We start from the raw sequence: 24801 nt of genomic DNA, 5'->3' as shown, positions 1-24801 counted from the left end.
GGTGCGTGTGTTTAGACCAAGAACAGATTCATGCAATAGATTCAGAAAGAATCAAATCGTTTCTACTTTAGTGAGGTAGATTTAATTGAAATTTATACAATCGCATTCTTGGTCACTCACTCAACACTCAAGCCCCTGTAATAATTGAGTAAAGCTGCAATTACAGAAGTATTTGCAAATTTATTGAACTTCTTTTTCTCTTTTGAAAGGTAAATTTCAGTTTCTACTTGTGAAGTGATCTTTATTCATTTATCCGTCACCTTTTCCAATTTCTAAAAGACACCGGTCTTGCTGCTCTCTAGCAACAACTGGCAACACGAGCTCAAGATTACATCATGCAGCTACCTTTGGTCTGCAGTTTGAAAAGCCTGATGGATCAGAAGAAAGTCTGCTAAAATTCTGGATGTGTCTCTTTTTCTCTTTCTCTCACAAAGTCTCCCAGACATCTAAGAGGGGCAGATATACTCTGCACTTTCAACACCTTATCATAAGCAACCCCCTTCCTTAACAATGACTTTCTCTGCCCAGGGTTTCGCTGCTGCTTTTCCCTTTCCTTCTTTCACTACATCCCATATTCCTCTCCTAGTACGTGGAGGCGATAATCCTCTGGGTGGATGATTTAGATGATATGCTAAGGAGTTCATAAGCTTGTCTTTACCTGCATATATTTTGTACTGTGTGCGTAGGTTGTGCATGCTCAATCTGTACTGTATATTTAAACAAGACTTTCATTTTCATATTGGAAATGTGGCCGATTTATATTCTTAATCCAATTATATGAGAAAAACATGGTTGTTGTCTGACTAGAGTTTCACAGATTGCATGTTGTGATCAAACCTTTGTTTTTGAAGTGTCACTTCTCATATGCGTTCTGGAAGATGTAGGGTTATTGCAGCATGATGATGATTGTATCAACGCGGCATTGGCTTTATTAACACTCTTTTGACGTTCTCTTCCTTGGCCTGACTTCCCCCTCAGGTAGGGAGTTAATAGGTTTAATCTAAAGTCAGCATGCCAGATGATTAGTGTTGTTAAATCCCAAACTATGTTGTAATGGCATCGACCGGAAAAGCGTTTTGAGTCAAAGCCACTGGAAGGGAAGCTCCCCTTTTTACATTTGCCAAGTGTGTCCACTCACACATCATACCTTCCTTCCTTCATCTTTTTCTCTGTTGACAGTTTCCTGCAGGTGCAATGAGACTTGATTATTAGAACGTTTCCGTTTGTCTAACTAAAAAGTAGAGTTTCAAGTGGCTGAAGGAGATGTGGAGACACTGCGTGCACACGGTCAAAACGACGTGATTTCAGATAAAGAAACGTCAGCTGTATTCTCTTCACGACGAGTTTGTTGGAACCTCATCCAAAAGTGGTTCTTTAAGAAATATACATGCATGAAAACATGACCTGATAGAAAAAGTTGGTTCACTGCAGACAGAAACACGGTTTGTCCTTGCTTTCCTTTTAAACCTTTCTATTGGGGATCAGCTGTGAGTATGCAGTGGCATTGTGTTCAGTAATGCCGTACCACAATATGGTGCTGAAAATGTCTTTGTTGCAGCATTGTTGCTATTCCAAGCCAGTTAAAGGGGTTTACAAAGGCAGCTCAGGTTTTTTGTCTGCCATGAGCTATGGGCTTCTGCGAGGGAAGGTATCTCTCATGGCTCTAGTCAACCATGCTTCCATTAGAAAAAAGATGATCTATTGAAATAACGCCAATGACCTCCATCCACCGAGCTTTACTAAAGAACGCATCAGACCATGATTTATTGAATGCTTCACGTCTCTGTGGAGGTCACTGTCTGCTAGAATCTTTTATATATGGTCTTAAAAACTCATCCATACTAATATGTGTCTCCCATTAAGTTTCACGACCAGTGATGCAGTTGATGACATACAACAGAAAAATGTCTATACCTCCAGCTGTTAGAGTGATAGTAAAAAGCGATGTCCTTTAATTTGTTTCGGTATTGATCATGTACTGTTGGCCTTTGTTTCGTTTATCAGTACCAGCCTGGGTATCTGTCCTTGAGTAATTCAAAAGAGGGGCCATTGCACTTACATGTACACATGTAAGATAGCTTCTTTTTTTTTTAATCTTTCTTTACAGAGATTGGCGAGCAAAAATTCAGCCTGCAACATATTTTTCATTATATACTGAAATAATCAGGTGTATAATGTAGTTCAAATTCAAATTCAAATTTTATTTGTCACACACACACAACCATACACAGTATGACATGGGGGTGAAATGCTTGTAGCTGTACAATGCCCGACCATTAAATGACAGAAAAGTTTTACAATATTTACAATTTACAGTTTACTACAAAAATTTACAAATGAACTTAGGAATTTACAGTAAAGAATGTGCAAATAGCAGAAGAGATTATAAAGATAAGGATTATAAATTATAGGAATTATAGGATTATAGGAAATGTGGTGGTGGTGCGTGTGGTGACGTGTGTGAGAGTCCAGTCCTACACCTGGTTCAGGCCCCGAATAGCCTGGAGGAAGAAGCTCCTCCTCATTCTCTCTGTTTTGGCCTTAAGGGAGCGGAAGCGCTTCCCAGACCTCAACAGTGAGAAGAGTCCATTGTTGGGATGGGAGAGGTCCATCATAATCTTCCTAGCTTTGGACTTGCACCGCTTGGTGTAGATGGACAGCAGGGGGCTTCAAACACAGCCCTGAGGCACTCCAGTGCTGAGTGAGATGGAGGGGGAGACTTGTTTTCCCACTCTCACTGATTGGGGTCTGTCTGTGAGGAAGTTGAGGATCCACTGACACAGTGATGAGCTGAGTCCTAGATCCGTCAACTTGGTGAAAAGCTTAGAGGGAATTATTGTGTTGAACGCTGAACTGTAGTCCACGAACAGCATCCTAACATAATTCCCTCTGCCAGTGTCCAGGTGACTCAGGGATGTGTGGAGCAGGTGAGATATGGCATCGTCTGTGGAACGATTAGTCCGGTAAACAAACTGAAGTGAGTGGCAGGAAGTGAAGAAGTGATGTGATCTCTCATCAGTCTTTCAAAACACTTCATCACAATTGAAGTCAGTGCTACTGGACGGTAGTCATTGTGGCAAGCGGGCTGTTGTTTCTTTGGAACAGGGACAATAATGGATTGTTTGAAGCACGTGGGAACCACAGCTTGGGCCAGGGAGAGGTTGAAGATCTCCGTGAACACCGGTACTAGTTGATCAGCGCAGGCTCTAAGGACCCGGCCAGGGATTGCATCTGGTCCTGCTGCCTTCCTGGTGTTCACCCTCCTGAAGGTGTTCCTCACGGCATGCTCTGTGATGATGAATGCATTTTCTTCACTGGTGCACTCCGAGCACACGCAGCCGTTTGTTGTTTTAATTGCTGCGGCGTCGAAGCGAGCATAAAACGTGTTCAGCTCATCAGCCAGTGAAGCATCTGCATTCATCATTGAAGAAGCTGGTCGTTTATAGTCCGTTATAGTCCGCAGTCCTTTCCACAGGCTCCTGGAGTCGCACTGTCGTAGCTGTGACTCTAGTTTTTTAATTGAAAGCTAGTTTGCATAGCTTTCAATCATTTTTTTGAATAACCATTTTCTACAGTCAATACAATTGACATTTTTGCTATATTTAAAAAAAAATGAAAAGTCCAAAAATCATTTAGATTATTTTGTAACGTTGTAATTGGAACACTCAGTTATTGTAACCATGGCGTGAAATGATAAGAAACCACAAATTCACCATGCAAAAAGAAACTTTTAAAGTGCTTTCAGGAAATTGGATGCTGTGTAAAAATGTCTATTAGAAAAAAGATTGCAATGATTTGAAAATGTGTGAAATTATATATTTAATTGAAAACAGTGCAAATTCGGCACACAACATGTTAGAAACGTTATAAAGTTAAAAAGTGTAAAAACATTTCTGAAATACCAGTTGGATATCTAGACGTTTTTATCATTTTATGTAAGAAATACAAAAATTGCAACATCTTTTCTGGTTACAGCTTTTCCTCAGCTGTGGAACAGAAATGCAGAAGCATGTCGTCCATTGATCCCCACTGGAGTTTCTTGAACTTCCCTACGTCTTTCTAATCTTACACAGTAATTGATCTAAAGCCAGTGTGTTCCACAACCCAGTTTTATTTCAATTACTTTTTGATAGAGGTGTAGAAGCACCTGTGTTCGTCACAGGATGTGAGACTTCTTTTTGGTGTGGGATGTGCACAAAACATGAGCATAGCTAAGCTGAACGGCAATGATGTGGAGCTCATGCTAGTCTATTTTGTCCAGTAATTTTAATAAAGCTATTTAAACACAAAGTCATTGCTTAGAAAAAAAAAAAAGCAAGGCAACATTACTGCACAGTTCAAAGACTGAGGTTTCAATGCAGGCTTTAATGGGGGGGGGGGTTAGCATTGTTTTTGTTTTTTTTGTATTTGGGTTTTTTTTATATTTGAGAATTTACCCTTACAATTTTAAGAACTTTTTTTCCTGGCATTATGTCAGGTAGATTATTCTATTCCTTGGCTGCATTCAAACTTTACCGAGCTGTGACCCCATGCGCAGAGTTACATTCCAAAATATTTAATATATTCTTTTAGCTTAGGTATTCAGCGTGGACACCCACCCAGGGAAAGGTGAACGAATCCTGAAGCTTTCCAGTCATCATCTGTCAGAAGCCTACTAAAATATTGCAGCTTTCAGGAAGTGTGGAGTCTTTCTGGGAGGCTTGCTCTTTTGAAGCCCTGCTATTCCTCCAGCCCTTCTTGTCACAACATTGCACTGGCAGTCGTTACAGTGACAAGCTCAAAGAAAGCTGCCTGGATGAAGAGGCGTGGCCAGATAAGAGCCCTGGCAAGTTCACTGAGCTGTTGACATTTCCTCACAGCAAGTCCCCTGGTTCTAATTGGCTACTGCTGATAAGATTCCCATGTTGTAATTGGCAGCTGCTGATAAGATGCTGTCACCTGCTGCAGTAGTCAGCAGCACGGGGAGATGACAACGACTCAGCAGTCAGTAGGCGGACAGGGCTAAATCCAGGGCCTGAACCTTGTTTTCCAGAGATTCTATTCCAATCTGGGGTTGGCGCTGGCTATGGCAATCGTGCAGACCAGGGAGCAGGTGCTTAAAGAACCTAAAAATGCGTCTTATCAATTCGTTTCTTAATATGAATGAAAATGCAGTTTCTCTGCCTTTTTTTTTAAAGACAATCTGTCTCTGCCTGTGCTTATCTATGCTCTTGGCATTGCTGTGATAAGGGCTGCAGTAATTCTGAAAAAGCTGTATTTCTGTGTAACAATAACATCTGAGCACTATTTAAATCTAAATGGGCGCAAACTGCTTTGTGGGTTGTTTCTGTCTGCTGCTAGGCCATTATCTTATGAAATCATATCCATATTAAACTTATCTGTCATAAGTGTTGGGGGTAGCAGGTTGTTCATGCACATTTCCATGAGGACAAGGATAGGTTGTCTGGCTATTTATAATTCCTTAACTGTATCTAGGTTTTTTGGACATTGTGTGTAAACTGTAATGTTTTGAAGTAGACCACGGCAGACATAACAGAGCTCAAACAAGATTCAAAGAGATCCTGAACTACATGCCACAGACAACTGTGCTGCTTTCTGAGATATTAGGGCAGTATTTGTAGCCAAGTTATCCAGTTACTATCTCCCCGCTACTTCTCTGTGCTGATGAACAGTTGGTGATTTCAGAAGCAGGTGCAGTTTCAGGGAATGCATCTCTGCTAAACCAGCCAAGTATGGCATAAAGATCTGGTGGAGCTGTGATATCAAAACTCCTCTTTGCATAAAAATGATTGAAAACCAGAACTCCAGAATTACAATTAAGACTACAATTTAGAATGTTTAATGGTTCAGTGTATAAATATCACAACTAGATTTCAGTAGATCAGAGCCAACTGAATCAAGTGCAAAATCCTATTCATTATGACAGGGCAACACTGGGGCTTCCACAGTGCCTGCTCCTGTGTATTTTCAATGCATTAGTTCTCAGTTTGTGAGAACATCACTTTGTTGGAACATGGAATTACACACTAATCAATGTGTATTTATGAGTACAATATTCTCTTTTCAATTAAATGAACTAAAAAACTTTTAATTGTGAAAATATCTTAAGGAAAGGTCGCAGTACTTTGGGGGCTCCATATTGTAGTGGATTACACATTTACTTAAAAAGCAAAAGGTTGCTGGATCAGTTCCAGCTGAAGATGAATATCCCTTTTGGGCTGGTGTAAAACTAGATTTTTATTTGCTTTTAATCTCTGGTCACTTGGTTTTATAGACACTGGAACCTTTGTGGGGATCTTGATACAATCACCGTTACCAAAGAATGAGCTTATAAGGGAAGTAATCTGATGTAAGGTACATCTTCTGTACCGGTTCTTCGGTTTCCAGCGAATTCCATTGTCACTCACTTCCCTATTTGGCCCACCTGTCAACAGGTCAGCATTTGGGAGGTGTACAGGTCACCTACATGCACTGATGCGCAGTTAGGATTTTGGAGGATTGCACGGGTGCATGTCTGCAGAGGGTGAAAACCACTCTGTTTGCTATCCGAACAAAAATGTCTACACAGATGGACATATTTGCTGGACCGTGAATCTTTACAGGTCCATGCTGTCATTAACAATGCTAAACTTAATTTGTCCAAGTTCCTGGAATAGTCATGTCACAAAGATTCACATTTTTTTCACCTTATCCCAGGTCTTTACTCATTCTTGTGCAGCTGACTCTGCTAAATCCGGGCCACTTTCTTTCTGCAGAAATTTTGGTCTATTTGGACATATCTCAGGCTATACTCATAGATTTAGCAGATGTTTTTGCTGGCAGAAGTAGCCTGAGGTCTCATGGGTATGAGCTGGAACTGCTGATAAAGACATTTTTGCACTATTGTGTCCTTAGCCTCAAAATCCAAGTAATTAATGCTTTCAAAACTCTGACTAAAGTTTCTACACTCCTCTTGACTTTACTTCCTTTCTGCCTTCCTTGAACTGCGGGCCATAGTTTCTTGTAGTCGGCATAATTTTTGTTGATTGATCTTCAGGAAGTAATTATGCTTCTGTCTTTATATACATAAGCGACTTTGCCAGGCAGAGTTTCCATGTGAAACTTGCTACAGCTCCCAGAGTTTGTCATTGTTTGTAGATGTCTCAAACAAATGCTTTTGCTCACAGGTACCAGGACGTCCAGTGTCACTGGAGTTCAGCTTCACAGTAAATTGTTATCTGTCAATCTTAAAGATTTGTTTCACACCTTTTTCTTTGCCTACTATTCTACCTAGCAACAGCAGAGAAAACACGAGTTTAAGGTTTATTGTTGCCAATGTACACATAAAAAATTGTTTCATGAGGCACTTTTTTCTTATATTTTCTCCTAAAGGAAACATTTTTTTAAAAGGGCAAATTTTTTAAATTCTGATTGAAGATTTCAGGTCAACGACCAAATGTGACTCAATAAAGTTTAGCGTTTCCATTTAACAAAATTTAACAAGAACAGTGTTGAATGCCCTTCCCTGCCTCTCTGATATCTCCTTACACACAGCTCTCTATTGACTATCGGTTTCAGTTTATTGCTATTGGTGTTTCTTTATATGGAGCCAGAATAACAAGCTGTCCATGTGGCCAATAATAGTCACACTTAGAATCACCTGAGTTACACTAATGAGTAAGTGACTGAGTGCGAGCTATAATTGCCATGGTAACCACTGACAACAAATTATTTGCCAGCAAATTTAAATTCGTGTAAGTAGACTGGTGATCACATGGTTTGGTTTGAATGAAAACGATCATACAAATACTTGTAGTTGTTAAAAGCCTTCGCTGTCAACAAGTTATGAAATAATTGTGCCTGAACAATTTTTTCTTAGTGACTTTATGTAATTATAAAGATTTTACAAATGCCAATGAAACGATATAAAACTGACTCTTCCTCAGTAACTCAGTGGACATTCACTTTATCTTTAGGCTGAGCTGATGGAGACACACTGTCTGTCAGAGGCTTGTAATTGTTTTACAGTTTGCTTCAGGACTGTTCCAGCTGTTGATTAACCACGACCATCAAACGCGTTTTCTTTCCAAGAACGGCATAACAAGCAATGGGGACCTAAAGCACTGTTACCGCAACAAAGAATGACAGTCATACAACTTTTTTTTTGTTTTTTGTCTCAGGCCCTGGTCTCTAGTTCTGACAGTTTAAACTTCAAAGAAGAAAGAAAAGGGATTATATGAAGCGCTTCAACTTGTTTTTCTTTCTCAGAGTTGTCAAGCTGTCCTTCAGGCATCAATAACTACATTCAATTCATGTCTCTTGTACTAACCGAGGGTTTGGCTGCATAATGACTACTTTTTTAAACAATGAACTAAAGGCTTCAAATTGGGCACAGGCTGACTGCAAAGTATCAGTCCCGAAGCTTTGATTGGATAGCGGTCACCGCATTCACTTAATGCATCACAGTGTGTTATGTTTTAATATTCACCTATTAAAACTGTACTACCGTGAGAAGACATGTTTTATAGGTTTGGTTTTTATGTTTCATCTATAGCATAATCTCTTCCCTAACTCACATCCTCTGATCGAGGTCTACCTCTGGCTGCCTGCCATGTTATCAAATTTTCTTTAAGCTTTTCAAATTTATTATTATATACTGTATATCTGCTCTATATAAATACTCATAAATCTTTACTTAGGGTATCCTTTTCTCCTGCTTATCCTCTTGGGATGATGAAAGACATGAGCACTGACAGAACTGAGGAGATTAATAAGGCCCTCTGAACTTCACACTTGGTCACTCTTGAGATTTCTGCCTGTGAAACCTGAGGGTGGAAAAAAGGCTGCAGATTTCTCTTGACACTACCTTTGTTTTAGGTTTTCCTCTGCTGTCATGCTACAGTTTACCTTAAAGAAGGGAGGGGTGGGGGAACCTTTAAGCTTGTGTTTCAGAACAATAAATAAGATCCATAGCTAATTGTGTGTCTGTGCAGTAAAGATAAATCGGGGTGAGAGGGGAAAGCTTTATTTGAAGGGCAGTAAACACCAGTATCAAGTATGTTCTTTCTGTTTAACCCTCTTCTGTGTTGAGATGATGTTTACAAGAGTGTTAAAGGGCACTGAATGGCAAATACAAAGAGGCGAAAGTGTTTGCATTCTGAAAGGAAGGTCTCAGGAGGCCATGATAGAGGCCATTGTATTGATTGTAGCTCTGTTTTAACAATTTAATTTTCAAAGTAATATCTTCCACTACTCTTCTTGTGCAGTGAGTAGCGGAAGGAGGTTCAGATTTTTAATTTAATCACCAAGAGGGTTATCAAGTTGCACGTCAATAGGTTTCATAGTACATCCAGGAATGCCAGGCTTACTACTGCCTGTTGTCTGCAGAAGCACTAACCTCCAATAACTGAGCACAGAGAGATGTTTTTGGGGTTTTTTGCCTTAGACTGTGTGCTTGACATCACATGTGGGATCAATTATACTGCACAGCTGTTCAGTTTCTCATCAGATGTAACCAGCTTTGAACTACAGGCTGCAGTACAATTGGGATTTTATGCATTGTTTTTCCCCTAAAACTGGAGGCTTTCCATTTTTTTTCTTCCCCCCTTGTCCAAGTTGCCATCTGATCCATCCTCAGTTGGCAGCATTTTTCACTGATCCTTGGTTTTTGCTTTCTTTTGATTTGGCATCATGGTTTAGTCATTAGAGACAATTTCATACATATTATAGGGGACTAAGCCAAGGCAGAAACCACCAAGATGACGTTTTCTTTTTTTAATTAACGTTAGCGTTTCTTGAAGTTGTAGAATTTCAAAATACAGATATGCAGTATGTGAAAGACATTTGACACATTTCCTTTGAACTATTTAAATTCTGACAGTTGGTCTGCATGATTGCATTTTAACATGAATATTTTCACATGCCGATTAGTGGCACCTACTTTTTTTTTTTTGTTTCAGTTAGTTGGCCGTGGCAAACAGAGAGAGCTGGGGGTGTCAGAGACCGGGTTAGCCTCCCTTTACAAGAGTAGATTGTTGACTTGGCAATGTTCAGATGTCATTTTAATTTAAGAGTGGAGAGCCAAGGCCTACCTTTTCTGAACCAGAGGCCATCAATACAAATATTTAATGTTAAGTCATGCACTTAAAATTTAAACTTCAGAAATTTTAACTGAAAAGTTGAATTCAATTTCAGAGCTCTTCTCAGAGCACGTAAGTGTTTAATACTTACCAACTTTAGGACCTGTTAGAACCTAGATGAAGTCAGAAACAAATTCATAAATGTCGACTCCTCATTTTAAGGATGTAGTAATGAGAGTGATGCTTAGCTACCTATTCTAAGCTCCTGCATTACTCTGCAGAGAAAACTCATTAATGGGTCTGTTCTCCTTTGGTGTGTCTGTGAACCAGTGCGAGACAGTAAGAAGCTGTAGTGTTTAATGTTTTCTCTGTGGTATAAATTAAAGCTCTGTTGCATTATTCAGCTTTTGTTTAAAGTCGTGTTTTATTTCAGCTGTCTTACCTTATGGACTTACCTTTGATGTTGAGTTTAGATGAAGCTCAACTACTGTTGTTTCTCCATGTACGTGATTGTTTTCAGGTGAACATACAGTCTCTGCAGGAGAGATCGAAGTTATACAAATTGCTCATAAGTAACATTTTGACACGATTATTAATGAATGAGAGAGTTCATTTAAAATGTACATGAATCTGGGTGTCTTATTTCATCAATGTCCATAATAATATATACATTAAATGCATTGACATTTCTGCTTGAGCAGAGTAATGTGAAGTAGAAGTAGATTAGGTCACAGGAAAGTTAAACACCATTTTTAATATATAACGACACGTACGCTTTGTACTAAGCTGTCGTGAAAACGCTCCAGGACTTTCCCCCCAATTACGTCTCACAGAAGGTCTCACTTATTTCCCCATTGTAATCAGCCAAGCAAACATTGTAATAGTTTTTAATTGTTACCATTCATTCATCTGTTTTCTTTACCGCTTATTCACTTAGGTCATCGAAGCCTGTCCCAGCTATCATCACGTCAGAAAAAGCTGATCTAAAATCTGATTAAAAGTATTGGTACTTTCAGTGCATGCTTACCAAAGAGTAAAAAAATAAGAATAAATAAAAAGAAGAGAGAGAGCGCCGTTACAGAGTCAGGGTGGCGCATTTCTGGTCTGACCAGAGGCGCTGTTTAAGGAGTACATGATCTGTGACTGCTCTCATTGGTACCTTACAGTATGTGTCACATTCATCTCTGTCACCCTGATGATTCTTACCAGAAGTGTTTGGCTTTTAAGCCACTGGACACCCAAACACAGACTCTCAGGAAAAACAAAAGAAAAACCGACACAAACCAGGCCACAGTGTCGCTGAGTGTGGTCAACCGGAACAACATCCTGTTTCTCAGCTACTCCAAGAGCTCTAAACTGCCTGGACCCTTTCTGTCGCTTTCAAAGGAAATCCGTGGAGTCTGGTGACATGCAGAACATGTTGCTTGGATTTAGTGGTTCTTGCTTTGCATTCTGGCGTATATTGAGCAAGGGGACAAATACTCGTTTATGCCAGACATGCAGAATGTTGCATTAGCCATCTGTTTAGTTATCATAAAGGTAGCAGCTAGCGGCTGTGGCTAATTAATAAAACAATAACACTAATGTTGGAGGCAGTCCTGCCCATCTGTAACATTAATTGGTAAGTAAAGATTATTTGTAAAGTGCTTTGTAGGGATATATTGTTACAAAGGAAAGAAGACTGAAAACAGTGACTCAAGAAGTATCTCAAAAAAGACCTCCTTAAATATGAAAGCAGCGAACTGCTTTTTTAAGGAGTCCACAGAGTCGGCTAACCAAAGTTAGAGTAAACTCTGTGCCACAGGCTGAAAAGCTGCCCCTCCCGGTCACAACCACCAGGTTCAGAGCCCGAGTGTGTTTAATAGGAAGCTGAAATAATTTGGAACTTGTCCCTGTGGTACTCTGTATTTAACTACAGGAATTGTAAAGTAAATCCTAAAATCTGCTGGGTGCTAGTGTGAAGAATACAAAGTAGAACTAATGTGAGCTTAAGAGGTGTTGATAGTTGGGCAGCAGCAGCATTTTGTATAGCTTGGAGGCAAGTAAGCGGTGATTTGACTAAGCTTATAAATAGGGCATTATCATAATTTAACAGGATAACATAATTATTTGTGTCCAAAAAGTGTTTCTCTTAAAGTCCCAGATGTGAAAACAGATGTGTACAGTGTGTATCATATCAACTCTGATTGCTCAGCAAGGAGCTGTAGTGCCAAGTCATAAGAGCAGCACTACGTCAGACAGCCTAAAACTCTGTCCTTTCTTGTTATGCACCGCCAAAGAGAATGTTGCTAATAATAATACTGCTGGAGATGCCCTACAGTTATGAGTGTATGTCGTTATTTTTTGCCCAGCATCAGATCACTTAAAAGTAGTGCCACCGTTTATGCACTGATGTTATTGTTTGTTTTTAATTGTTAAAAAGAATGAATAAATAATACTTCTTAATTTTTTTGTCATTCCACATGTGCTATCAAAAATGGCATCAGGTATAAGGTTGTGTCCTAGATATCGAAATCTGGCACTGTGACAACAGTAGAGCTGTGACACGTGAGCTCACCGTTAGACACCGTGGCCGTTAAAGTTATAACGTGATAACTTTAACTGGGCAAATGCAAACCCATCATGTCAAAGCTTCATTCCATGTAAAACTGCATATATCCTAAATTAAAAAGAGGAAATAATTATATGCCCTGCCCGCTATTTGTGGAAATATGAGAACAAAAGTAAAAAGATGTTGTAATGAACCCTCATTGTGCGTAGAGAAAATGCATGTAGGGTGAAGCATAGTTCATCTGGTTCAAGTAGTTTGTTATTTAAGCACTTAACTTTGTGTAGCACATAAATTGGTGGCACAGATCCCGGAGGATTTAATACCATTTTCACATTTTTCTTTTGCACAACTTGAAATGAGCAAATTGCCTATTACACCTCGCTCCTTGAGATTGATGTTCTTGTATTACTGCGTTTCTTCACATCTGTACCTTTAGATTACCTACTCGCAAATCAGTATTTAATGACGTGACAGCTCGGCCAGCTTAAAATATTCCAGATTCATAGTCTCTGCCGCTGTCGCTCATACCCTCTCCAGGACACTGGAATAGGCGCTGTACATCATTTGCACATTAAAATGAGAAGCCATTTCTTCCACTCAGTAATGAGATCTAGGACTTGGTGTTTTTTAACGGGTGCCGTCTAAATGCCAGATAGGTATCTGGAATGAAATGCACCTCACAAACATTGCGTATGCCATGCGTCAGCCTTTATACAGTTTAATGTAGTGCTTCACTGTTCATTGTTCATGTTTAAATTAATAAGCTGGCAGTAGGGTTTTACATTATATATCGCGTCAGTGATTCATTGTGCATGTTCAAATTAATAGGCCAAGAAATGAAAAGGAAGACGCAGCCCTGCTTCCATTCCTAATGTTAGTCTCACAGATTTCCCAGCTGTCTCGTGTTTTTGTCCCAGGTGTGACAGAAATACAGGAAAATAATCTGCTTCTCTGTAATTGGACACTGTTGCCAGTGTGGACAGAACGATGTTGGCTTTCTCTGTAGATATGTTCATTAAAGTGACTTCCTGTCTTTCAGAGCTCATCGTTCCTACAGATTAGCAGCAGCTGTTTTTGTTTCATCATTAAAGTCAGTCCTACAATCAGTTTACTCCTGCGTCCAGTCAGGCCTGCAGCACTTCTTCTGCTCCCAGCAATATTTCAGCTAAGGATGTTTTCAGTTGTGATGATTAAAGAGATTCTGAATAATCGATTGTGCGTTAACTTCCAAAGTAACACAATGCATTTGATGTTTTGCCAAAGAATGACTTCTTCTGAGTGGTATATGGCAGAGGAGGAAGGGGAAAAACTTGATTGTTGTATTTATTCCCAGCCATCCATAAATCCATCCGTTTATCCACTTTCTACCCCAATCCAAGGCCGCTTCACGGGGTCAGCACCCTTCCAGCTAAAATGTATAATTTGCCCAAACTTTTTGTCTAGTGCTTTTAATTTTTCCTTCATAGAGTTGTCGTCAGTCAATACATAGGAAAAATGTTAGTTTCAGTAAGAACTGGGCAAGTGGACCATTACAGCAGCAGACCTGGGTAACTTTGATATGGAATTGTTCTGCAGCTGTTTGTAAATGTTTGCCAGCGTTATGGTTTCTGATTTATTTCAGGCTCCTCAGAAGTCTGATATTTATTGGACGGCAGATATTGTTTTGTGTTGCAGTAATTAAGGAGCTAGCAGTCAAGGGGATTGTATGGGAGAAGAGGCAGAGCCCAGAAGCTTTGGGAGGAAGCAACAACGAAATCATTTGCCTGCTGTTGCTTACCAGGGCTGAAGCCGACGTAGCAAAGATTCTGCAACAGAATTGATTGTGCAGCAAGCTGAAGCTTGTTTTGCTTGGTGGTGTACAGATGCATCCACCGGTATCATCTTAGCATAAAACTTCATATTTTGACCAATCAAAATGTTCAGAATCACGTGTGTATGTGGGAAAGCACTGCAGGAAACTGCACTGTGAGTTTGGAGCTTTTGCACAATTTCATCCAACAGTGCAAACCAGTAAATTATAAATTTCAGGAACCTCCAAAGAAAGTGTGGAAGAGAGTCTTCATTGATTTCCTTACCAAGCGCCAGCTTTAGAGACATACGATACTTTACAAGCATCCGATAGAGGCCCCAGCCCCCATCGCATTATTGAGAATGCCTTGATAATATTGATGTGGTCAGGTTTCAACTCTGTTTGTGATCTCTTTTTCTCTCTTTCATGCTTTTTATCTCCCATCCCTCTTACCCCACCCCGAGATGTCGGAGTAATCTGTTCTTGTCTGTCACCTCTCTCAACCCGATAAGGAGGGGAAGAGCCATGCTCCTGTCCAGGAACGGATGTTTCTCCTTGACAACATTGACGCAAACACAAGGGCCTCTGCTCTATTTGTATAAAAATAGCTCCAGATAAGGAAGTAGACATTAAAGTTGTTTACTATAAGTAATATGCCTATCACTGAAGTCTTCAGAAAGACCTCTTTTAGTGAGATGAATGCTGATGTCCACTGTGCATCACCGCGTCTGTTTCTCAGTCATTGCCACTTGTCATATTGTGGGTTTATGGCTCTTCAACCCCCCCGATGTGCGCTAGTGTGGCGTCTTTGCTTCATAGCGCAGTCTAATCATGCAATATTTTCTTAAAGGACACAACAGCAGCATTGAGCCATTTCAAATCCAGCGATGAAACTCATTTGGGGAATTGAAATTAGGCATTTAGCTGTACTTGCTGAGCAAAGCTTGTTGGAGTCATGAGAGAGCAGCAGTAATTTGTTGGTTTATTATGTCAGCAGTATTATCCAGTTACTCTCAGCGTGGATGACTTGTTGGGATGAGCGAATTAAAGCATGGGTTTTATCATTTTTATTACAAACATATTAGCAACAATAGCAGCTTTTGTTGAGTCTTTGCTCTCACTAGTGTGCTCGCAGTGGCACAATAACTGTAATTCATAGCTAGAATGAAAATATTGAACTGTGATTCTTACGTTATTATGGGTCAGCGCATGATCAACACTTCGTAGTCTTACAGATATTATATAAAAGAAGCCGTTCACTAAAAGGAAAGATCTATGCAGCATCAGCACATAAGGGTGTTGCAGTTTGACTGTTTGTGCTTTGCTTTGTGGCGACAGTTTCATGTGGTTTGTAGTGAACAACGAACCAGTTTTCCTTTATCAGTTTAAAATTGGCACATTTTTATAAGGAAATGCCTTTTTATTTAAAAATTCTGCAGAGAAAGTAGTATTTCCTGCACTTTGATTAAGCAGTGGCGTCTTTATAAGCGTGAGCGCTTGATTGGACTATAATATACATTATGCATTAGTCATTAGATATGCATTGGTCTCTTAGTATTTTTTTGTGGAGCTGGAATTTCACCTCTGCTGAGAATTGGTGTTGGGGTTAGTTTTTCCAATCCAATTTTAGAGTCCGTAATTTGATTTGACAACCTCCGCTGCCACCACCTCACTAAACCCACAGTCACCTGTTGGACACAAAGATACACTCTCAGCCATCAAATTGCAATGAATTTATTTGCAGTCAGTTGCTGGGAGTATTTTGTAACACCCATTTTCAGCAGCACTGCATTATGGTTAAAATCTTAAGGCTCTGCCCTGTTTAGCCCTCTGTACAATAAACACTGCCTGAGGTTGCCTCTTATTCACATTTGCCAGGTGATGAAATTTCTTCCTACGTCACCGTACAGAACCATGAATCTTGTAGTTTGTAGTCGGCTATTTGACAGACAGCGTCTGTATTTAAGGCGGTTTGGCTTTTGTATTGCTGTAAAATAATATTTCTCCTTATTTTTCTTCAAATAAAGCTAATGTCTGGGAAAAAGTCATGGACACAAGTGCAAGATGCTGAAAGAAAAAGTTGGACAAGCAGTCACAAAAAAAAATCTGTCTCGACATCACCAGCAGTGCTAAATGATTACAACGTCAAACTAACCTAACAGATCTGAGACTCTCTCTCAGCACTCGTCTCTCATTAATGATTTTATGTATCAGAAACACCGAGGTGATTGAAAGTGAAACAGCACAGGGAGTTTCTTACCCCTTTTTCCCCCCATGAGGCCAGACTGTCCTCAGGCCTTGTCTGTCATCTTTACATCTTCACTTTGTTGTCCTCTTTTTGGTCCTAAGTGAGACGCAGTGCAGTATAACACTCTGGGCATTTTTGCCTTTGCTACCACTAATCACCAGACCCCTACTAGTTTTATCATAATTAACAGATCAAAGACGCAGAAAGAAGGGCAGTCATGCATTATTAAACACACACACTCTGTACGTATATGTGCCTGTGTATGTTAGTCACGTAAGTAATTGAAAAAATCGTGATCTTTATGAACCGATTTATCCGTTTTGAGAAGGTTTTCATAATTTATCAAAGATAAAGTCGTACAAATTGTCCTCAAAAGGAGATTTTCTACTATTGCGTAAGTCTGATCTTCGTGGTTTTAGGCTCTAAGTATTTTTCACATATGAAGTAGTTTTTTTATTATTTATCTCACATACTCAGACAGTTGCAGATAAACACACAGACCTCAGGAGACTTCGGGAGAGGTTTAGGTTAAAGATGTATCAGTTGTTCTGCACATTGCGTCTTCTGCATTAAAGGCATCTAGGTCAGTCGTTTTTTCTTTCCTTGTAAATGTATGTTACTGTACTCATGATTCTTGATGGAAAGTGGCAGATTTCTCTTCCAATGTTTTGCCTGAAACTAACAAGTCAGAACATAGTGTGGAACAAATATTTGGGGTATTCGTTTTTCATTTGGTTGGAGGACATGCAGTGAACTTTAAATGTGCTTATCTGTCAGCTCAACCACTTTGTGTTCAGCAATGGAATAATATAATACATGATTGTGGGTTTTTGCTGTTCCTGCTTTGTGGTAATGACTATCATCAGTCCTCTGTGCTTTATTTAGTGCAATGTTGAAGTTCGGTTCCATTTTCTACTTTACTCTTCCGTCGTTTTGTCTCGTCAGCATCACATCTATTAAGTGACCTGTTCTTTCTGTTTTTGTCTCTGCTCCGTATCTTTTATGCTCCCTCTTGAGTTCACTCTCTAGGGGCTGTAATAAACCTGTAGTTAGCTGTTAAAACCGTGTGCATTTTAGACTAAATGGCCCCCAGCGTCCCCGTGCCTGCTGTTGGGGCTTACGGCCAATGGGCCTTTAAATGACTTAATTTCCTATCTGCCTCCTGGGGGACCTTTTAGCGAAGCTAAAAGCTGGTCACAGCCCGCAGAGAGTGTCAGGAAAGACTTGGAACGGGTGGACCCCGGCTGAATCAAAATCGCTATTGCTCTAATTGCCACTGGCAAAATCCGTAATACAGACATGTGTCATAGTGATGTGGAGGTGCACACGTGTTGGTCTTTTCACAGCATGTCCATTAGTATTTGTTACTGTTAGCATGCAGTCATCATTTTGAGTTTTGCTGCTTAACAAATCAGTAAGAATACAAAGCGGTTGTTAATCATTTTTATGCAGTAAAAGTAAAAGAAAATAGCTTTTTTGAAATTTGACCTTCCCAATTTTCATCTAAGTTGTTCAAGCTGTTGCTGTGAATTTTGGACCTTTTTAATAATAATTTAGTGATTAATAATCAAATCAGATAAGATGTCACTACTTTGGAAGACAGTAATGGGGACATGCTGTGAATAGGCCTTGCTGTCTTTGAAGCTAGACACTCGTAACCGGACTCGGTATATTAGGCATTTGTGTCATCCTAGATATTAAATGTTCAGCTTTATGTGGTGCACACATGTTACTTAAGCTAAGAGCTGAAACTGTATATAAGTTGCTATAAGTTTTCCCTTTAAAGTCATTTGACCTTGATGAATACTCTTAGATTCTGTGAGTTATTTAGGCACTTTTTATTCCATGCAGACAATTGGCTGCAAAGCAAAGTGCTCTAATCCGTGTTTTCAGATAAAAATATTTACCAACATTGATTCTGTTATTGGCTCCCTTATCCCAGGCTCCCTTTCCTCTTGTCTGCCAAGGTGAACTTGTGCACTGTGTTTATCTGTTTCTTGGTGTGTGCTCACACATGTGTCTCCCTGTGTTGATCCTTCAGCAGCTGTTTGCCGTTTCTCCCTGAAGATCACTTACATCGATGCGATGGTGTAGGATGATTGCTTTAGGGGGAGCCAAGGCCTGTCCTTAGGGTCATAACAAAATTAAAATTCCTTTAAATATTGACATACAGGGGATGCAAGTCAGAAAAATATAATTGATTTATGAAGGACAGAGCGTATGTCTCCGAGACAGTGGATAGCAGGGTGGTTCGATGCAGGATGGGCAGCAAAAGACTGGAACAGGCTACTGCAGCTGAATTTACTTGACCTGCCACTTGATACTTTAACTTCTTTGACCTAACTAGGCAAATGCATGATAGTTTGAATGTGAGCACCACAATCAAGAAGTACACTGACCTTTAGTATGGATTTAAAAGTACTTTTTAGAGTGTTGGGCAAAAAAAAAATGAAAGCCCTCCTGCAGTTCTCCCCTCTTGTTCAAAGCCCCACCCATCACAGGAAACTCGGAAAAGACTACCACTGAGTCTGTAACAGTCTGCGTCTGTATGGTTTTACAATTGGAAAAGACCATGTTGTAAGCTAGTTTTTATTTAACCAGGCAAGAGGACTCGGTTCGGTTGAGGCTGTCACCTGTCAGCCCTGGGTGTGTGTTTGTGTTAGCACTGCAGGTTTCTGTACTGTAAACTGCAGCACAGCTGTTCACCAGAGCTCACAGCCACTCTTCTCTTCCTTTATCCCAACGCCTCAAAAGTGTCCCCAGTTAATAGGGTTGTGTTAGTTAACAAGCCTGTGAAGTCCTCGTCAGCAGCATTATCACAGCGACACACACAATGTGGGTTTTATCGGGCCTCTCTATGGCAGCGACAGCAGACGGGTCTGAAATTAGCAGCTCTGAGAGGAAAGCAAAGAGGCACACGGCATTATTCCACATTCCCAGCTGTGTCTGAACACCAGGAATACCAATATAGCAGTTGTTGTTCGTCAGACGCACACATTCGTGCACGCGGAGCAGACAGTTAGCACCGCAGTCAGCTCTGTCACAGACCTTCTGAGGTGTGAAGTATGTGCAGGGTACAGCTCTTCTCATTATTAGGACTGTTGGATTTGGCATCAGGAAAGAAGAGCGTTCATGCTGCAGCCACAGCAACTTACAGGTCTGTCAGAAAGAAAAAGGTCAACCGGAGGAAAGAATTCAGAAGCATTTAGGGCTCTTGGATGGACTGCAGATGGAGAGAATAGGTCCCTGGTTTGTGTTCGTGTTGACTTTTTTTATTATGGTGACCAGAATATGCTTGCTTTATTATGCAACACTTGGAAGCAAAACCACGGATCTGGAGTTGTCTGTTTGAGATGAAATGTGCATATTTGTCCTTCTAAGTTGGAGAGTTTTCAGCTTGTCAAGGTTTAGTAGCAGACTGCCTGGCAAACGTGTGATAGAATCAGGATTTATGCTCCTCGCCTTGATAATCTTGGTTTACCCTTTATTATTTTCTTACTCTGGTTGCAAAAGAAAGCTCAGATCTTTCATTGGAGAACTTATTGGTGTACATTTTTGTGTTGATATGTGCGAGTCTCCTCCCCCCCTCCTCCTCGTGCCTTTCTAAGGCATCTGGCGCCATTTCAGCACACTCACAGAGGCAGAATGTGTCAAAAGGCCAGGCTGTTGAACCTCTGTGCACCAACTGAACAAACGACAACACGAGGAAAAATAGATTCTCTGTGACAGTGCTGCTGAAATCACTGTGGTCAGACTGACTGCAGGGTCACGGTAGCCTCTCCTCGCCTCAGACAGAACACAGACTTAAAGCAACAATTTGGCAACTAGACATGCCACGACAGCGCTGCACACTTAAAAACAGTCGTTTACCTCGGTCTTCACCACAACATGGCTCTTCTTCTGCCGTTACCTTTTTGTCATGGTGATTTGAAAGTCACTTGACTGATGCTGACGCTTTTCCTTATCCCTTTTTGTGTGTGTTTGTCCTTTTGCAGAAGGCATCTGCAACATGACAATGGACTCCAACTCGATTACAATGCCGATGTCAGACCCCAACGCCTGGGCGACAGCTATGAATAACCTGGGGATGCCTCCCATGGGAATAACTGGACAGCCACTCATGCCAGGTACCAGATTTCTCCATATAAGAACCAATCTTGTGTTGAAAATGTGACTCTGTAGCATGAAATATGAATATGGGAGGAGTTGTCCTCATATAACACAGTTGAATTGCATCAGTTTGATTTTACACATGTTGGAAACATCACTTTGCTGTCTGCAGTTCCCAGATATTGGTTACCCAACACCAAGTATGTTTTGTTTTTGTTGAATTGAATTATTGCATTTATTGCAGTTGCATTTTTGGCATAATTACCTGATTTCTTCTCATCTAAAATGGTGATTTATGTTGAAGTGCTCGCTTCAGAAATGTAGCTCTAGTTGTTAATCCATTCCCTTGATAATTATTTTATTCATCATGGCTACAGTGTTTTCCTTCTGGTTGTTTTCCTTTTAAAGACAGGAAAAATAATGAGATTATTAAACCAAATTGGAGAAGAAAAGGCAGCGTGTAGGCGGCTGTAGCTCGGAGATGGAGCGGGTCAACCTGTAATCAGGTGTTCACTGGTCGGATTTCCAGCTTCTTCTTGTGGAAGTGTCATCAGTGTTTAAGTGTGTGGGATCGTCAAACTGATGTATTCATGTATGTGCCAATGGGCAACAGCGTTTTACGTGGAAGGAAAGTGCTATACGAAAGCAAATCTAAGTTTTTACCTGGAGTTCGCCTCCAAAGCATCTCAAGCACAGCATTTTAATGTCATTGTAAGAATGAAAAAGATGACATTTCATGTGTGAAGTGGGGCCTTTGTGGATTTGTAGCTCTTTTTCTTTGACTGCATTGTCAAGTGTGGATTGACTGCTGCTGTGGAGCAAAGTGGATTGTCATCAGTGTGGCTACGCTGGTCATTTTAGAGTAAGCATATTTCTTTCTTTTTTTTAAACGGGATGAGCTGAGTCACCAAGATGGGATTGCAGGCTGGTAATCTGTTTCAAACTGGCATACACACAAGCAAAGTCTGTCTGACAGATGCTGATATGACTCAGTCCCACTAGGATCAGTTAAAAGGAGCTTTTTTTGTTTTCAAACTCTGTGCTTCATGCAAGTTATAAAAGAACTGTTAAAAACAAATGTATGCTGAGGTTACTTGTAATCGGTCATTCTTTGTCTTCCACCTTAAGCAAGTTAACGTTTCCTTGCAGCCTTTTCAGGCGGCTGTGTACTGATAAAATGCAGGTTCACATATGCCTATATATTTGTGTACACGCTGACACCGATGGCCTTCTGTACGCTCTGCTTTCCATTAATTAAATGCATTAAAGGATGCATATGAAACACTATTACCGAACTAGTCCTTAGGACACAAAACAAAACACCTGTATCAGCTTATCAAACAAGAACATTCACGCACGTTTTCATAGTTTCTCCCTTTGTTTTAATGAAATACACCCGTATCAGCACTAAAGGCATGTATTGTATTATATCTGCTGCATTATCGCTCAGCACCAAGCAATGACAAAAAAATCAGTCATTGGTTTAAAAGCAGCTGCTTCAACTGTTTGGAACCTCTCCGTTTTGGGGATTAGAACGGTGAAATTTCATTTATTTGCTCATTTATCCCACACTCTTACAACCTCAAAGTGCATTTTGTATGCGCCAGGTTGAGCTACTGTGTCCTGATCTACCGCTAAAATATCCAGCCTTACCGATTGCTTTGCTATCTATAACATTAGGTTCAGCAGCAACCTCCCACTCTCCATCTCTGAAGAGTTATTCTGCCATGTCTTTTCTCTCTTCTCAGTTGAAAGCCTTTCCCTAAAGCCTTTTATAAATCACTTCCCACTTCTTAGCTGAAATGCACTTTCATATTTGAAATATGCCAGGCTGGTGTGTGTGTGCGCGCGTATATGCACTTGGAGGCGAACTGTCTTCCAAATGCACTCCTCGGGAAATATTAAGGGAAACACACACAGACGCAGGCATTGCGTATTTCAAATATAGTAGAAGTCTTTCCAGTAAAGAAAAAGAGAAGTCAGAAGTGACACCAAAAAAGTCTCATAAAGATGGAAACCAGACAGATTTTGCCTGTTTGAAAGTTTTAACACTGATCTGACCATCCCAGACAAGTTCCATATTGCTGACTAAGAATGAAAAATACATGTTTCCTTGATTTGATTTCAGCCAAAAAAACATTCATTTTGCTTATTGGTTCCTTCTGTGTCTGGGGCAGCATCAGGAAAGTAAACACAGGGATGAGGTCTTGAAGACGGTTCTGTCCAACCAAATGGCAAGAGAGCAATGTACTTGCTTACAGAGAAGGTCAGCCCTTAATTCATTTTCCAGCTAGCTGCTGGAAGACTGACTGTATAAGGTTTGTATTTTCTGCAAAACACCCACCTTTGGTAGCTTCTCAGCCTAAACTGGCAAAGTCAGTTGGTGTACTTGGTGGTCATTTTGGTCAACATCCAGCTACGAATGCAGTTTTAAGATCTTCCCCAAACAAATCAGTTCAAGGGGGAAACAAACCAGACTCTGGTTCAGTCAGAATAAACAACACAGATTTGAGATGAAGACCAATGCTGGAAGGTGGACATAAACACATCTTTTCAAGAGTCTATATTGCAGCTGAAGTGTATGTGTGAAGCGGACTGATGGCCCCCTACTGAGATTCTCTCTTTGAACTTTATTTGCAGCAGTTGAAGACCTTTTCAGAGCAGTAATTTAAATTCATAGCAGAAAAGGCACACAACTAAAACACTAATGACGCCCGTACCAGTAATCCAGGGTGCACAATATGAGATCCGTGAAACTCGCACCTGTAGATGGAATGCAGCAATTAGTGTTATTAGCCGCACCTGTGTGTCCAAGGAAAATGTCTGCTGTGAGAAAGGCCAATTAAACTGCTTTTAAACTTAGTCAGACGCTCAGACAAGTTTGCCTCAGGTCGATCTTACAACCTGATTTTGATGTGGTGAGAAGGAAAACGGTGTGTGTTTGTGCGTGTTTGTGCGTGTGTATGAAAGAATGGCTTTGAGGCCGACACACCCACACAGATGTTTTCTGCTGTCTCATTAGACTTATGCCTCAGCTCAGCTCCATCATAAAAGATTGGTGGTAGTGTATAACTGGAAGTAGCTAATTACACTTCAGTACGGTTCTTAGGTATATTTTACCAGGCTTGTAGCACATCGATCAATGGTTTGATCAATGTGCTTTCATCCGACCACATTCTTACTGGTTAGGCAGTCATGGGTGTGACTTCTACAATAACGCTTTCATTTAATATTAAAATTATTTTAGCTGTATTACTGTATTATAGCTTGCATGTTGACATTTTGATTGCCTTTAATGCGAGCTGACTGACTTCATGCAGTATCATGTTGATGGAGCTGAGAGAGGGAGGTGTAATTTATTCCACTCCGAGAGGTGCAATAAACCAGCAAGGGAGTGAAGATGTTGGTCAAGTGTTGTTTGTTCACACCCACGCGACCTTAGGAAGAGTTTTCATCAGGCAAATGCCATGTGGTGGGTTTAGCTTCAGTTTTCAAAGCATTTAAATCTAGATTAGAGTGAAACATTAGATGGCAGAAGAAATTTCAGAAGGGTGATGGGTTGAGCCAAATCAGAAGATCTGCTGTTCATCTGCTCTTTATGAACGGAGTTCATCCCAGTAAATTCTTAAACACTCAGACTTTATTCAATTACTCCGCAATGAACATCTGGACTCGAACCCTATTTAAAAATAAATAAATAAATACACAGCTGACAGCTAACTTATAGTATTCTGTCAGCAGGCTGTGCAGAAATGGAAATTGATGCTTTCTCAACCAGATAAACACCACAAAAATAATTATATGTAATATTGAAATGTGCGAATTGTCTTATCATCTGTCTCCAGTCAGAAGGAGTTTTACATTTTCCTCCAGTGCATTTTCCACTAATTTCAAAGCATGAAAAAAAAAACATGCAAGTGGATCCACTTGAGCACGACCATCTTCTTTGCCTGTTTTAGCTGTGTGCAATATCTCAGTAGGACAAAATAGCTCAAGGTTAGCCACTATACATATGTGCATTCAGCTTTCATAAACTGTTCAGTTC

At 40.3% G+C, this 24801-nt stretch overlaps 1 protein-coding gene across 13 annotated transcripts in view; it reads left to right on the top strand.

The window, feature by feature from the left end:
• enox2 (ecto-NOX disulfide-thiol exchanger 2) overlaps positions 1–24801 on the top strand; it is a 179420-nt gene that overhangs the window by 95393 nt on the left and 59226 nt on the right. For 12 of the 13 annotated variants that reach the window (XR_005693870.1, XR_005693871.1, XR_005693869.1 and 9 more), the window contains one exon: positions 20642–20773. Coding sequence is in view for 10 of the 13 variants with exons in the window: in XM_040016337.1 (XP_039872271.1) it covers positions 20642–20773 (132 nt within the window). In the remaining 3 variants the exon portion in view is untranslated. Of the gene's footprint in view, positions 1–3890; positions 5093–20641; positions 20774–24801 lie in introns of those variants that run through there. The other variant, XM_040016343.1, reaches the window with a different exon arrangement.

Source organism: Simochromis diagramma, unplaced genomic scaffold (genome assembly GCF_900408965.1).
Source record: "Simochromis diagramma unplaced genomic scaffold, fSimDia1.1 OVJJ01000685.1, whole genome shotgun sequence".
Taxonomy (NCBI): Eukaryota; Metazoa; Chordata; class Actinopteri; order Cichliformes; family Cichlidae; genus Simochromis; species Simochromis diagramma.
Note: the sequence above shows the minus strand (reverse complement) of the source record. Positions and strands in the feature narration are given on the sequence as shown.